This window comes from Apodemus sylvaticus, chromosome 23 (assembly GCF_947179515.1).
Source record: "Apodemus sylvaticus chromosome 23, mApoSyl1.1, whole genome shotgun sequence".
NCBI lineage: Eukaryota > Metazoa > Chordata > Mammalia > Rodentia > Muridae > Apodemus > Apodemus sylvaticus.
This window is the reverse complement of record NC_067494.1, coordinates 49,633,326-49,648,585: the sequence shown is the minus strand read 5'-3', so window position 1 is coordinate 49,648,585 and position 15,260 is coordinate 49,633,326. Positions and strand designations below refer to the sequence as shown.

The 15,260-nt window shown below is 39.5% G+C and overlaps 1 protein-coding gene across 1 annotated transcript in view; it reads right to left on the bottom strand.

Moving 5' to 3' along the window:
• The window catches only part of Chd1 (chromodomain helicase DNA binding protein 1), a 62,651-nt gene that overhangs the window by 31,306 nt on the left and 16,085 nt on the right, over window positions 1-15,260 (bottom strand). Inside the window, exons 3-14 of the mRNA XM_052170034.1 lie at window positions 13,452-13,653; window positions 12,660-12,770; window positions 10,736-10,800; window positions 8,158-8,307; window positions 7,789-8,057; window positions 6,832-7,057; window positions 6,283-6,383; window positions 5,767-5,945; window positions 4,605-4,732; window positions 3,024-3,240; window positions 1,888-1,977; window positions 280-470 (exon numbers count right to left, since the gene is read on the bottom strand). Of these exons, the coding sequence (XP_052025994.1) occupies window positions 280-470; window positions 1,888-1,977; window positions 3,024-3,240; window positions 4,605-4,732; window positions 5,767-5,945; window positions 6,283-6,383; window positions 6,832-7,057; window positions 7,789-8,057; window positions 8,158-8,307; window positions 10,736-10,800; window positions 12,660-12,770; window positions 13,452-13,653 (1,929 nt within the window). The remainder of the gene's footprint in view (window positions 1-279; window positions 471-1,887; window positions 1,978-3,023; window positions 3,241-4,604; window positions 4,733-5,766; window positions 5,946-6,282; window positions 6,384-6,831; window positions 7,058-7,788; window positions 8,058-8,157; window positions 8,308-10,735; window positions 10,801-12,659; window positions 12,771-13,451; window positions 13,654-15,260) is intronic.

Here is a 15,260-nt window from a genome sequence, read left to right as displayed (position 1 = left end):
CAGTCTCTGGGTATAACTACTACTTCACATACACGGTACATACACATACATGGAGGCAAAGCATTCATGCACACAAACAGTTTTAATGTATACTCTGATGATTTTATAGAATTAAAATTTCTAAACTTAGAAATCCAAAATTAATTCCATCCCATTTTTTTCCATTTTTAATGATCTGTGACCCAATGTCATTTAAATCATGAATTCAATTCCCTAAACTTTTTTTCCCAACTGAATCTAAGCACATAAAACTATGAACAAAAGCACATGTTGTCTTACTTCTCTGGCATAATGAAATGCAGCAATGACCAGAGCTCTTTCAGGGAGTTCTGTAGAGGAGTTCCAGTGATTAGGAGACGGTGATTAGATTTAAAATCAATTAAAGTTTTATACAGAAGGGAATCATCATTTTTCAATCGATGTGCTTCATCAACACCTATAAATGCCCAGTTCAGACCACCAAGGAATGCCTTAAAATGAATAAAAAAAGACAGTATATTTAGAGGAATAAGAATTCAAATTTAACTTTTTCATTTGATTTGAACCTATGATTACTAAAATGAGGTAAATTAAAAATCAGAAACTACCATTTTCATCTCAGCACTTGGGAGGCTGAGGTAGGTAGATCTCTGAGTACAAGACCACCCTGGTCTGGAGAGTTCCAGAACTATCAGAGTAGTCCAGAGAAAACACTGTCCTGAAGAACCAAAACAAAAAATAAAAATTTCATGACTGAACTGGAATCCTCAAATCAAGCAATTCATCACACAAAATAAAATTTCTTCAATTATTAATTTCACTACTAGAAAATAGAGACTATCAGTCTATACTAGCTTACACAATGAGCCAAAAAGGAAGGAAGCTGGTACCACCTACTCAGAATTGTACACAAGATTTTCAGTCTAAATCCAGCAAAGATCTCTTAAGAATGTCAACTTGAAACAGTATCATACTTCAAGTACGTATGACTTCTACAAAACCCAGGTTTCTAATACTTAAATTTAGGTCTCTGGTGACGTGAAATAAAGGCAGGCCTGATTCTGCTGTTAACAGCTGTGTGACATTAGACGTGATCATGAAGCTCTAAAGAAACTGGCTTTTCAATAAAGAAAGAATAGCAAAGTAGATGTAAGAATTAAGTGAGACAGTCCATTATAAGGACTTTGATCTAAGTTTCACTGACAGTTAGGCACTGTACTGGTCAACACGATACACCAGTGTTATCTGAGAGAAGCCTCAGCAGACTGACCGACTGCCGTGCCTTGATTGTTAACGACTACAGAAGGCTAAGGCCACCGTAGCCAGCACCACCCCTACTGCCAGCCCTACTAGGTGACCCTGCACTGCATATGAATGCTAACTGACATGAACTGAGAGCAGGCAAGCAAGTGGCCCCTCCCGCCTGCTTTCTGCCTGATTTCCTTCATCATAACCATGACGATGAAGGTCAAATGAATTCTTCCCTCCCCTAAGTTGCTTTGGTCAGTGTTTTATCACAGTAAATATTAACAGAAACTGAGACAGGCCTCTTTCTCAATTTTTTAAATATTAGACATAACAGACGCTAACAACTAACCTCCACTTAAGTAAGAATTCGTAAGCTTTTTCTAAAAAATGCGATGAGAAATATTTGACTTTGCAGACCAATGTGCTCTATCACACCCTTCCATATCACCCTGTAAAGAAATCCTCTGACATCTTTCTAAAATACAAAATTCACTCTTAGCTCAAGGGCCACTTAGAAAAGTAGAAAACAAAAAATTTTTTTAAAAGACTCAAAGCTACAGTTTGCAGATCTTCTATGACTTAAATATCCCTTCATTCTGACCCACAACACATAATACAGGAAAACTGTGAGCAGAAAACACTAACACAAGTAACACATACCTTATCCTTCAATAAAATTTCATACGTTGTTAAAAGTATATTAAATTTTAACCGTTTGGTCTGGGGATGCATCCATTCATGAGTTCTTATCTATTATGAGATTTTTAAGGAAAAGGTTAAACGAAGCATCAAACTAATTATATAGTTCTACTTAAATATCTAAAATGAATTAAAAGCCATCTAAGATACACACACAAAAAAGATGTAATAAAAAGTTAATAGCTCTTTATAGAATTGGACACGGCATGCAGAACTGATATCCCATTAAAAAAATGCAACAAGCCTAATTTTATTACATTCACTAAAGAAAGATTTGTTGTAAAACAATTTGCTTAGTAATATTTATGGATAAAACATGCCATCTAAGCTCCATCTCACCTAACTGTAAGGAGATTTTACACACACACACACACACACACACACACACACACAAAACAAGATTAACAACCATTTAATATTTTAAAACTTTGGAAAGGAATTTAACAAATGTTCATTGTATTCTGAGAACTATTCTCATGAATATTTGAATTTTCCCATAGAAGAAAAAATATAATTCATACATATCTAATATGTGCATGTATACATGTGCTTGTGTATGTGTGTGTGGCACATGTCTATAATGCCAACACATGAGAAGCTGAAACAAGAGGATTTTGAGTTCAAAGCTATCCTGGACCTCAAAAAGAGGTGTAGGGGAATATGTATGTGTTTATGTTTATATGTACATACAACACACACACACATATATATATATATATATATATAGATGTATACATACATATATATATCCAACTACACTTGAACCAAGCATGAACTTTTAAATTTATTACATTTATTTATTAATTTATTGCGTTTGTGTAAACCTGTATACGTATGGAGGTCAAAGAACAATTTAAGGAATGAAACACACACAGGTTGTTGGGCTAGGTGACAATCCCTTTACCCACTGAGGCATCCCACCAGCCCCATAGCTTGATTTTTATTATAACCAATTAAGCACGTGCTAGGCACTTCTTTGTAGCAAGTTATGTGATAGAATTAAGAATATGAACACACACACATACAAAACCAAACCACACACTTATCCTCAAAGATAAATCTGTATAGCCTACTAAGTTAATGGAAAAACAACTTACCATGTTTCTGCTGTTAATGTCACCTAAATAAACTACAGCATTCATCTGAGACGCCCACGTCTGAATCTCCCTCTGCCAGGAGGTCAGGGTGGAGAGTGGGACAACCAGGAGAAAAGGTCCGTACAACTGATGCTCATGGAACAGGTAGTTCAAAAACGAGATCGTCTGTATCGTTTTCCCAAGGCCCATTTCATCAGCAAGGATGCAACTATTTCCTCTACAATGTTAAAAAGCAAATCCATGTACGCAGTTAAGGTGTAAATTTGTGAAGAATCGTTTTCATATATTATGTCTCCCGTTTATATCAAGTTATATAAAATGATATATATAAGAGGTATTTTATGCAATACACTATTTCTATCAACAACATACAATAAATACAAAACCTCACCAAAAGACATAATCACTAACATTACAGGAAAGGTAAGATGAATAGCAAGTAACATTTAAGGCCAGATTTTGCTTTAATATTTCATATTACTACTCTTAGTTAATTACAAAGCCAATACTGTAGTTTATCTATCCGCAGTAAGCAGACTGTAGATATGGCAGTAAGAAAAAAGTGGCTAGGAAGAACAAAGGTGGAAACGTATAGCTAAACTACAACTGAAGGAACTGAGGACTTCAGAACAGGGTCGAGGGGAGGCTGGGAAAGGACAGAGGTCTACGTGGTTATTAGCAAAAACTAGGGAATGGGGAAATATTTCAGGAAGTGTGGATGACAACGTATACAATTTTCCCATTTGAATAAAAACGTTTAGGAATGTCAATCATCACATTAGTTAAACTCAAACTTTATCAACAGAAATCATCCCTGGATGATATATTTATAAAATCTGCCCTCACTCCTTCAGCTTCTCTGCTGTCACCAGTAATCCCATCCATGCCTCCGCACTGCACACGGTAAAAAGACAACAGGGCAGCAGGAAGAACTGGCTGCCCATGCCTTTACCACCTGCGGCTATCTGCACACTGTGACACAGGCATGGGGGGGGGGTGAAGATGGAGGGAGAGAGGGAGGGAGGGAGGGAGGGAGGGAGGAAGGGAGGGAGGGAAGAAGGGAGGGAGGGAGGGAGGGAGGGAGGGAGGGAGGGAGGGAGGGAGGGAGGGAAGAAGGGAAGAAGGGAAGAAGGGAGGGAGGGAGGGAGGGAGGGAGGGAGGGGGAAGAGAAAGACAGCCAGAGAGACAGAGACAGACTGACTCACTGTCAAGAAACCATTAAGATTCTGAAGTCAGGGTTGTAAAAGTAAAAGATGTGAAACCATCCAAAAAACTCTCAAAACACTTCTTACTGACAATTATGACTTTCATTCTGCTCCCTGGCTCCACTTAAAAGACTTAAGTCAAATCTGACATGTTTGACTGAATGCATTAAAATAAAGGGAACTATTTCTCTGATGCCTGCTGCAGACCTGTGGTGCTGCCCACAAATCAGACCTCAAGTAAATCAAACCTCAAGTAAATACTGCTTTGCTGCAGTGTTTCAGTTTGTGGAAATCCTAGACACCCCTCGGTGATCTGCAAACAAGGGGGGGAGGTCTCATTGTCCCAGGGTGAGCAGGTAACTCGGAAAACACTTACTTGCACCAAGAGTGAGCAAGCCAGTTTAAACCATTCAGCTGATAGTCTCTCAATTCTAAACCCTCATGTCCTCCAATATAGGATGGCTGTTTCTTCAGAGCTACAAATCTTGGTCTTTGTTTCAATACCTTTGGTCAGAATAAATATTAATATGCAGAATATAAGATATCATGCAAAAAGATGAATGTCCTTTAGACTATCTTTCAACATAAACACTAACGTTCATTTTCGTTATTAGTTCCAGCGGTTATATAATTCAACATGTATAAGAAGTGAAGCACTCTAGTACGGACCCATAATCTGCCCACTCAACAGATGAGACCAGAAGTCGCACTTCTGAAAACATGAAGCATCCAGAGCCTGAGCTCAAGGCCAGCTCAAGACAGCAACAAATAACAGCGTCATCAAAGGTATTAACTGCTGAGTCCTCTCCCCTCCTCTATCTGATACGTACACCACTCCTAAGCGCTTGCTGGCAACTATAAAATTCCACATCTTCCAGATGCCAGCACTCAAACAAAACAAAAATATATGTATGTATCTGATGATTCATTTGTTCGTGGCTATTTTCTATGACTCTAACAAGAATGTAGAGTAAAATGTTTTGCCTTTTATGGTGGAAAAAATTACTGAGGAAATTTGGTTCCCAACAATATACATAGGTCAAGTACTTCAAAAGGAAGGAATGTCAAAATCATTTATAACCACTGCTCCAATCAACAACTATAGTTTATAAGACTTCTATTCCATATGATTTTCAAAATACCACTATGAATTTAATTCAATACTGTAATAAAGTAGTATCTAGACTTTAAAACTAGCACTAATATTTTTACCTAAGTTTCCAAAGTTTAGGGACGATGGCCCTAGACAGTGTCTCAGGCCCTGGTTTCAGCACTAACTTCCAGCAACAATTTCTGCTACTTGTAAACGAAGCACATACTTTCAATTTCCAAGGAAATTTTCTCTATTCAGTCTCCACACAATCATTACCACCAATTTATCCTATTGTACCATAGTGCCACTAGAGAAATCTCAGTTCCTCTAAAAGGCATACCCAACTAAGTATTCTTTTAGCCTGTATGATATCAAGATTCTACGCTCCATATAGGCTTGAAACAAAACACACACATTTGCATTAATTAAAAATGTCAGTACTCACTTTGCAATCTTTAAAAGGTGTCGTTTTTGACTGATTCCTGCTAAAATATTCATCGATGCGTGTCTGGAACTTTTTGGAAATGAGAGCTCCGTCCTCCCAGCTGCATTCAGAGTATGGAAGGCCCTGCCATTTGCAATAATAATCAGGAAGACCAGCTGCTGATTTCTGATTGGAATGAGCTGTGAGATGAATCAGGTACTTATTTTATTTCATTTAATTACATCACAGGCATACTCAGTAAAGGCTACACAGGGAAAATTAGTCATCTACATTGCAATATTTTAGTAAAAGCAAGCTACTGGGTTTTGTGTATAAAGGTAAACTTGTTTGCTTACATAATTTCAAGTAAAGATGAACAATCTGAACACAAGCTGGGGAGTACAAACTTGTAATCCCAGCTACTCAGGAACTGAGCATGGGTTCAGAGCTCGAGACCATAATGCACAACAGAATGAGATCCCACCTCAAAAAACATACCAAACAGATAACGCCTTATCACATGTATTTACCACTAACCAATTATGCGCTCCACTATCTGATACTGTTTGTGTAGATCATCTGTCAATTCTTGCTGGCAATTATAATATTCCACATCTTCTGGAGAAGCATTTTTCAGCCTGAAAATTTTTAAAGCAACAACAGACTTCAGATTTTGCTCTAAATTACATTATCTTACTGATAATTATGTTTGACAAGCTCCCATTGTACCTTTTAATGGTGTAAACAATATATAGAGTATAACAGTAGTTTTTTTCTTTCTGTTTTGTTTCTTTTGCTTTTTTTTATTTTATTTTTTGTTTTGTTTATGGTAAGGCTAGAGACTGAACCTTGCACATTCTAGGCAAAGAGTTCTAACATCCTCACCAACATTATAAGCTTTTAATTTTAAAAATTTTTGTACGACAGTCTGTGCTATTCTTATCAAAGACATGTTCAGACTGGACCATTCCAAAGACTTTTGCCCTGAAATGAAATATAGACTAGAAATACTTTATGCTGTTATTTTATTCTTAGTTATGAAACTCAAGTCTTGAACTATAAAAAAGATTTTAAAGGACTCTTTACCATCGTTTTGTCTCCTGATCTTTTTTCTTATAATTATCCAGTTTTTTCATCCCTCTGACGTTCTGCTGCTTCAGTGTTTCCTCCGTCTCCCACGTGTTGTGGATGTGAGACCACCCTTTCCACTTAATTAAATACTGAATGTCTCCTGGCTCCTTGTTTTTTTCAAATCCTGCATTTGGGTCACCATCTGCTTCAATAGCATAAATGGTTGTAGTAGCACCAGTAGCTAGAGGCAAAAGACAAACTCAATGTTGATTCTGTTACAGGGCTATTTTCTTTCCAATTTAAAGCTTCAAATATATATATAAACCACTCACTAAATAACCAAACTATTAAAATACAAAAAAAAATTATGGTAAATTAAGTCACAAATGAAAGATAACTAAGAATTTTAAAACTAAAAATCACCTATATCAGTCTATCCCTCTCAGGTTTTAAAAAACCGGGGAGCAGGCCATGATGGCTCAGCAGGCAGAAGATGGACAACCTGAGTCCTATCCCCGGGACTTAACATGATAAAGAGACCAAACACACACCAAGTTGTCCTCTAGCAGCCTCATGGGAGTCGGAGCACATGCATACACAAAGACATGCACACTGAAGAAATGTAAAAATTTCTAATCAATAAGCCATTTAAAAAAAAAATGGGATACTCGACAGCACACCCAATTAGTGGGTAGTGAACTAGTAATTTGAAAATTGCTGTTTTAATTAATTTACTTTCCAGATACATTAAGCAATAAGAAGCCTGTATGTTTAAGACATAGGGGAGATGGTCAAAAAAACAAAAACTCTTTAAGTTTAAAGTATTAAAAAAGAAATGACTTTAAATGTTAGAAAAACACCATTTTCTGTATTGAGTTAAAAGCCTTTGCACATGTACAACACAAGGACTGGCACTAGGACAGTTCACGCCATGATGTCTCAACAAGCACGCAGCTGGTCTTGCAGCCATACCTCCTTTCCGGCCCACTCTGCAATCCATAAACCTTTCTATCGTCTCGAACTCCTCGTCCTCCGTCTGTGGGACGTCCTCTCCGCAGACCTCCAGCAGGTCATCGGAGTCAGTTTTCATCTCCTCGTCCTCCTTGTAGCTCACGTTGACAGTGGCCTGGCGGCGAGAGCTGCGTTTGTCATTGTCGTAATCTTCGTCATCTTCATCCTCAGACGAATCAATCTGTCGCTTTTTTTGTCCAAGAATTTTTTTCCCATTTTTTGACTTAGATCTGGGAAAGGGAAGGCAAAAGTGTTTTACAGACACTAAGATAAAAAAAAAAAAATCTCTAAATGGCAATTTTTAGCATCAAAACACTGTACTCAACTCACCTATTCTGAGGCTTTCTGCTTCTGACTTTGTTTTTCGGCTCATAATCAGACTCTGTCCCATCACAGCTGCTTTTCTCTCTCTCTTCCTCAGATTCTGAGTCTGAACCAGACTGAGATGGAGATCCAGACCCAGACATCTGCCAGTCTTCACTGTGTATAAACAGTTTTTATTTAGATAACATAAGTAATTTATATTGCTAATAAAACCTAATTATGGTCAAAACTAAATTATATCCCACTGAATACAAAGAAAACCATTGCTTTGAGCCATACTGGAAAATAGTAAATATCAGCAGAATAACAACAAGAAGTATTTTGCAAAGATTTCTCTTATAACCCCAGGGTTTTACTGGTCACTTAACCCCCAAGTGAAAAATATTATGTGAACAAATGGTTACAGGTTTATGTATATATACTATTTTTTTTAAAAAACAAAAGGAACTCTAACTCCTCACTTCACTTTCTTAGAGACTGTAGTATCTAAAAGGCTCAGCATGGTAGATGTCAAGGTGACCTGGTCATGCTGTGCTGCGCTCACCATGGGCATGGGCTCTCGGCGGGGGCTCCCACCTGCTGTGTCTTGTTCTGGCTTCATGTGGGAAAGCAGGACTGTTGAACAGTCCAAGAGAAAGAATCCAGGCAAGTATGTACAGAACAAGTGAACATCTGCACATCTGGGTGAGTTTCCAGACTCTGAAAGACCCTTCCCTAGGAGAGGAATCTAGACTGTAGTATCCTGGAAACATAACAAACTAGTATGGGCTCAGAAGATGGGGGAGCATATCCCTTATGTGCATGGGTCTATACGCTAACTGCATTCCTGGTGCCAACAGCAGTCAGAAGGGGAGTCAGATGGCCTGGGTCTGGATTTACAGACAGTTGTTAGCCACCATGTGGGTGGGCATTGGGAGCCAAACTACTGCTCTCTGGAAGAGCAGCCAGTGCTCTTAATCATTAAGCTTCTTTCTAACCTCTAAAGTAATTTTTAATAATATATATTCTCTAGGGGAAAAAAGCTTAATTTACATCACATCAATTGTGACTATGATGCAGTAAACAAACACACATAAAACCAGATTATGATTCTATCAGATGGTAAGACATAGCAGAAGCCAATTATTCTACCCTGTGGTCTTCCTCCTCAAAGTGGCACGATGTTGGAAACATGGAAAATTCTTCCAAATACATTTTCAATTTTTACACCCAATCAAGTCTATGTATCAACCCAAAGTACTTGTCTTTTATTATTTTCTTATGACCATGCTAATTGAGATTTAGCATCTCAATAAAAGATATAAATAAATAGCTGAGAAGACACCATAGTTGAAAATACAGTATAGTTTTCACTGAAAACCAGAACACAGGGAAGCTGGATTATCAGTGCTTCTCTGGAATATGAACAGCCAGCACCACACACACAAGCACACAAAGCTGTAACACAGAACTCAGGAAATTAGACAACAATGCAGCAGAGTGAGAGCAAGGCAAAATAGGGCACAATAAGATCACAGAGTGAGCCGGGCAGTGGTGGCGCACGCCTTTAATCCCAGCACTTGGGAAGCAGAGGCAGGCGGATTTTCTAAGATCAAGGCCAGCCTGGTGAGCAGAGTGAGTTCCAGGACAGCCAGGGTTACACAGAGAAACCCTGTCCTGAAAAACCAAAAAGATTTACAGAGTAAAAAACCAGATTATCCGAAATACACCAAGTAATGGGTATGCCCTATGAGAGACAGGGGAAAGAAAAACAGAAGATAACCAAAGATACAAAAACAGAATTTTCAGAAACTACAAAACACGAATCTTATAAACATATAAAACCTGTTAGAAAAATATTAAATCCAAATACACCTAGAACAAAGTAAATAAACACAATACCCACGACAAATAGAAAAAGCTCGGTCAAAACACAAGAATGAAGACGTAAACCAGTAGAGTGGACCTAATGTAAGAGAGTGTTGTATCTGCTTTCTGGGTCAGAATCTGTGGCAGCTGTACTGAGTATGAGTTCTAAGTGAACTCCATGTGTACATGAGCTGATTGGGTAATTAACACAACAGCCACGCCACTCAATTACCCTGCACTCTTACATGACTTTCTCCCAAGTTATAGAAAATTGGAAAGTAGCATGTATTTGGAAAGTAGTTCTTTTGATAGCACTTAAAGTCAATCTTTAATCTACAAACACATAGGACATAGGTTACAACATATAAAAGACGTCAGCTGACTACAGAAAGACAAATGTTTTGGTAGTGGTTTAAATTAACTTCAAAAACACCATGAACTAAGAATTTTAAAAACTACTTTTGGAAAGGAAATGTACAAAAGAAGAAATACAAAACCATAGTATTTCCTTAGCATTCAAAGTTAACTGAATGAGCCAGGCATGGTGGTGCACAACTTTAAACCCAGCACTCAGGAGGCAGAGGCAGGCAGATCTGAGTTTGAGGCCAGCATGGTCTACAGAGTGAGTTGTATGTAGTGTCCTCACAGCCAGAGCTACACAGAGAAACCCTGCCCCCAAAACAAGTGAACAAACAAAACACAACACAAGTCAGCTAAAACACCAAACCTCACGTACTCGTTGTGCTTTCTCCTCCTGACGTCCCGGGACGAGTCATCTGAGTCTTCGCTGCTAGAGGAGTCCTGCAGAGGGGCAAGGCCAGTGTCAGGAGCTCGCTCACGGTTCAAGTCTGACTGAGTTAGTAAAGATTCATGTGCTATGCGAGTTAGCATTCAGTTTGCTAACTATAACTCTAACATAGACATACAGACAGACAGACCACACCCACACCCAGTAGTGGTTTGAATGAGATTCTCCTGCAGAATCTTGTGCATTTGAATACTTAGTTTAAGTAGGCGGCACTCTTTAGGTAGGTGTAGGAAGTATGTCCTTGCTGAAGGAAGTGTATCACTGCAGCCAGCTGTGACATTTGAAAACTGGGCTATTCCCAGTTTGCCTCTCTGCTCCCAGTTCTCTGCTCCAGGAGCCATGCCAGCCTACTGTCCCACTTCCCTGCGGTAACAGTGATGGACTCTTTATCCCTCAGGAATGTTAAGCCCCAAATAAACCCTTCCTTCTGTAAATTGCTTTGGTCTTGGTGTTTTTATCATAGCAACCAAAACCTAAGACACATAAAAAAGAATATTACCCCCCCCCCAAAAAAAGTGACATGTGTACCACTTATCACTTAAAAAGTAAAATTTCTTTTATAAATGTGTTGGCACTAGAATACACAAATATATACAAATATGTGTACTGACAGAGTAGACTACCTCACTATAGGATACATAGTACTATACTACATATATATACATATACATACATGCATATGTATATATGTATATACATGTATATATACACATGTGCTGAAAATAAATTCTAATAGCACACACCAACTGGAATAATTCAGACCAAGATAGCATGTGAATGAGCACATATGTACCTGGTTACTTTTTTGCCACTTTAACACAAGCTAGAGTCATCTGGGAAGAAGAACCCTCAATGGAGAAAATTACTCCATCAAATAGCCTATAGCCAAGTCTGTGGGCATCATCTTAAGTGATGACTCACTCGTGTGGGAGGGCCCAGCCCATTCGTGTGGTGTCAGCACGGAAGGTGTAGAAAGGCAGGTAACCTGTGAGCCAGGAGAGCAGCAGCCTCCACAGCCTCTGTTTCAGTCCCAGCCTCCAGGTTCCCTCCACAGCCTCTGTTTCAGTCCCAGCCTCCAGGTTCCCTCCACAGCCTCTGTTTCAGTCCCTGCCTCCAGGTTCCCTCCACAGCCTCTGTTTCAGTCCCAGCCTCCAGGTTCCCTCCACAGCCTCTGTTTCAGTCCCAGCCTCCAGGTTCCCGCCCTGACTTCTTCTCCTGATAGACTGAAGGTATATGATGGATGAATGCTTACCATAGCAATAGAAAGCAAACTTATAAACTACACAAATACTCAAAATAACAAATCTGGGCTCCTCTTGTATACAGAACTAACAATGTCTTTACCTGTTAAATTGTGTGTGTACATCACACACACATGTATAAAATATTAGGGGCGGGGCACTGAAAAAATGCCTCGAGCTACAATCCTCCTGCCTCCGTCTCACAAGTTCTAAGATTACAAATATTCATTCCTATGCCAATTCATCACATTTAATATTTCTTGCAGGTTCGCCTTTGGTTTTTCCAGTACTTGTCTTGAAACAGTATTTACTAGGTCCACAGGTTAGCCTCAGGCACATATGGCCAGTGCTAAACTCTAATTCACTGTGCTCCAGCCTCTAAGAGCTGGGAGAGCAGGCAGGCATCCATACATCGAGATCTTATTCCCTGCTTTGCCATGATGAGGAAACAAATCCCACTAACTGCTTTTGATTAACCTCTAAAAGTAGGAACACTGGCACTCCAGAAGATGTCTGTAGGTCAAGATTCATCACAGATCTGAACCCAGGCACTGCTATCCTCCACAGCAGTGGTGCTTGGTAAGGAAGCGAGCAAGTGTCTGTGTGCTCACCTCCTCGGACCCACTGTTGGACGAGGCTGCACGCTGCTGGGTCTGCTGTGGCTGCTTCCTGAGCATGGCAGATCTCTGCACAGCCAGAATACTGGGGTTGGATTTCCAAAACTACCAAAAACAAAGCAGGGAGAGATGAAATGTCTCAACATTTATACCCTCCAAGTTTATATCCTCCTCACTCACTACATGAAGACAGTGCCCCGCAACACAGGGAAAAGCAATGCAAGGCTTCAGGTGAAGATCAGAATATATGACGTGCTGGATTTTATATGTAATAACCACCAAGCTCCTAGTGCTTCCAGTTTTCTCTGGACAAAGTGGAGCTGTACAGCGTCCCTCCTACAGGCTGCAGTTGCCTGTGCTCTCCTGTGGCAAGCTACAACAGGGCTGATATCTTAGGCCCCAGCATCTCAGCTCTGCAGGGACTGGTACTGAAGAGTAATCATTCCCTTGCAGGAAGGAAGCTGCAGGAAACAGGTCTGTCAAGCCCTCCAGCTGTCAGCAATAAAGCGCCCCTTGTAGACCTTAGGAGGTCATTGCAAGTCTAACCAGAAGACCTCGAGCAGCCTTTTCTTTTATCTACGACATGTAATTTCTAACACGCGTGTTAGGCAAGTGCTGTATTACTGAGCCATACTCCCAGACCATGACACTATCCAGTCAGTTACAAGATTTCATTTCTGTCTAAGAGAAGAAGAAAAGGCTTTATTTGTATATGTAAGTATTTTACAGCCATCTGCTTCTGTCTAAGCCAGTTCAACTGCATAAGCCTATTTTGCACTACATTACCTCAGCTCCATCAACTTTGGGTGGTTTTGCTTGAACCTTGTTCTCTCGGGATGTATCTGATTCAGACTCCGATTGACTTCCTGAGTCAGAACCAGAGTCAGAGTCGCTGCTCCCAGACTGGCTGCTGCTTCCATCACTGCTGCTGCCAGAACTCGAGCCAGATCCAGAGCCTGATGCTGACCCAGAATCATCTTCTGACTGACTACAATTAAAAATAAAAACTTTAAGCAACAATCAACAGGAATTTAACTCTTCAGCAGAAAGATACAGTTTAATATTTCAATTATCTGTGTCCAAATACAAAGGGCAATATACATTTATAGTAATGCACATGTGTGGTGGTTTGTATATGCTTGGCCCAGGGACTGGTGCCATTAGGAGGTGTGGCCTAGTTGGAGTAGGTGTGTCACTTGTCCTAGCTGCCTAGAAGCCAGTCTTCTCCTAGCAGCCTTCAGATGAAGATGTAGAACTCTCAGCTCGTCCTACACCATGCCTGTCTGAATGCTACCATTTTCCCCCATCTTGATAATGGACTGAACCTCTGAATCTGAAAGCCAGCCCCAATTAAATGCTGTCCTTTAAGATGTGCCTTGATCACAGTATCTATTCACAGCAGTAAAACCCTAAGACAGGCATACATATTTGGCTTTTTGTTTTTGTTTTGGAGACACAAGGTTTTTCTGTGTAGTCCCAGCTATTCTGGAAGTCACTCTGTACACCAACAAGGCTTGCCTGGAACTTATAGAAATCTGCCTGCCTCTGCCTCCTGGGATACTGAGATTAAAGGCATTTGCCATCACAGGCCATTGTACATACTTATTTGTAGGATTGTAATCTTCCTCAAAGATAATGTGCAAGGCCTACCAACTATGGGATCCTGAGCTAAACACTGGGAAGACAAAATGTGTAAGTCATTATACAAAAGCCTTATTAGAGGCTAGCTCTAACAGTTTAAATTTAGGAACTGTATGAAGAAATTAATAAGCATGTTGGTGATTCTTACTACAGAGGGTAGAAAATAAGCCCATTTCTTGCAGTGAAAACAACATCCTTGTTTTCAAGATTATTTCTGTCACTGTGCAGTGATGCAAGTCTGAAATCCCAACACTTGAGAGAAAGAAGCACAGGGTATTATCTTCTGGCTTCTGGAATTTTCCAAACTACCACCAGGTGGCACAATTTGCTGACAGACTACTTTAAAAAGCTACTCTTCCGCAGAAAAAAACAGTACCTAAAAGAGTTGTAAAACAGAGTAATAAAGTGTCCAGGAAAAATTTTCATTCTACAAATTAAATGTTTAAATTAACAAATATATATGTATTTTGAAAGTGTGGTATAATTTTGTTTCATAGTAATAGGAAGTGTAAAACTTTTCCTCTAGTGAGATTTATGGTTGTAACATTGTTTCAACCAATACTGCTTTCTCTCTCCATTCCCAAACCCTTCCCACCAGTACTCCCTCCCCCCCACAGCTCCAAGCCTCTCAGATATCATTCAGAGTCTTTTAATAAAGGGGGATGTCTTATTTTCCTTGAACTAATGGTACAAACTGTAGCAAGACTATAGGAGATTTCTTTTTCCTGACAATTTTATTTCTCTATTAACTCACAGCTGAGAAAAATCATTAATTCAATAAACTTCACTGAGAACCTCTCATAGATCAGGCCTGGGGAGACTGAAACAACAAAGTCTTTACTGTCAAAAGAACTCCTATCTTGAGGTAGCTCCATGGTAAGCTGATAAGCAGCTTCCTGTGCTATGTTTATAACAGCTGATCTAGACAAGACCAGGTTTGGGGAAGCAATCAAG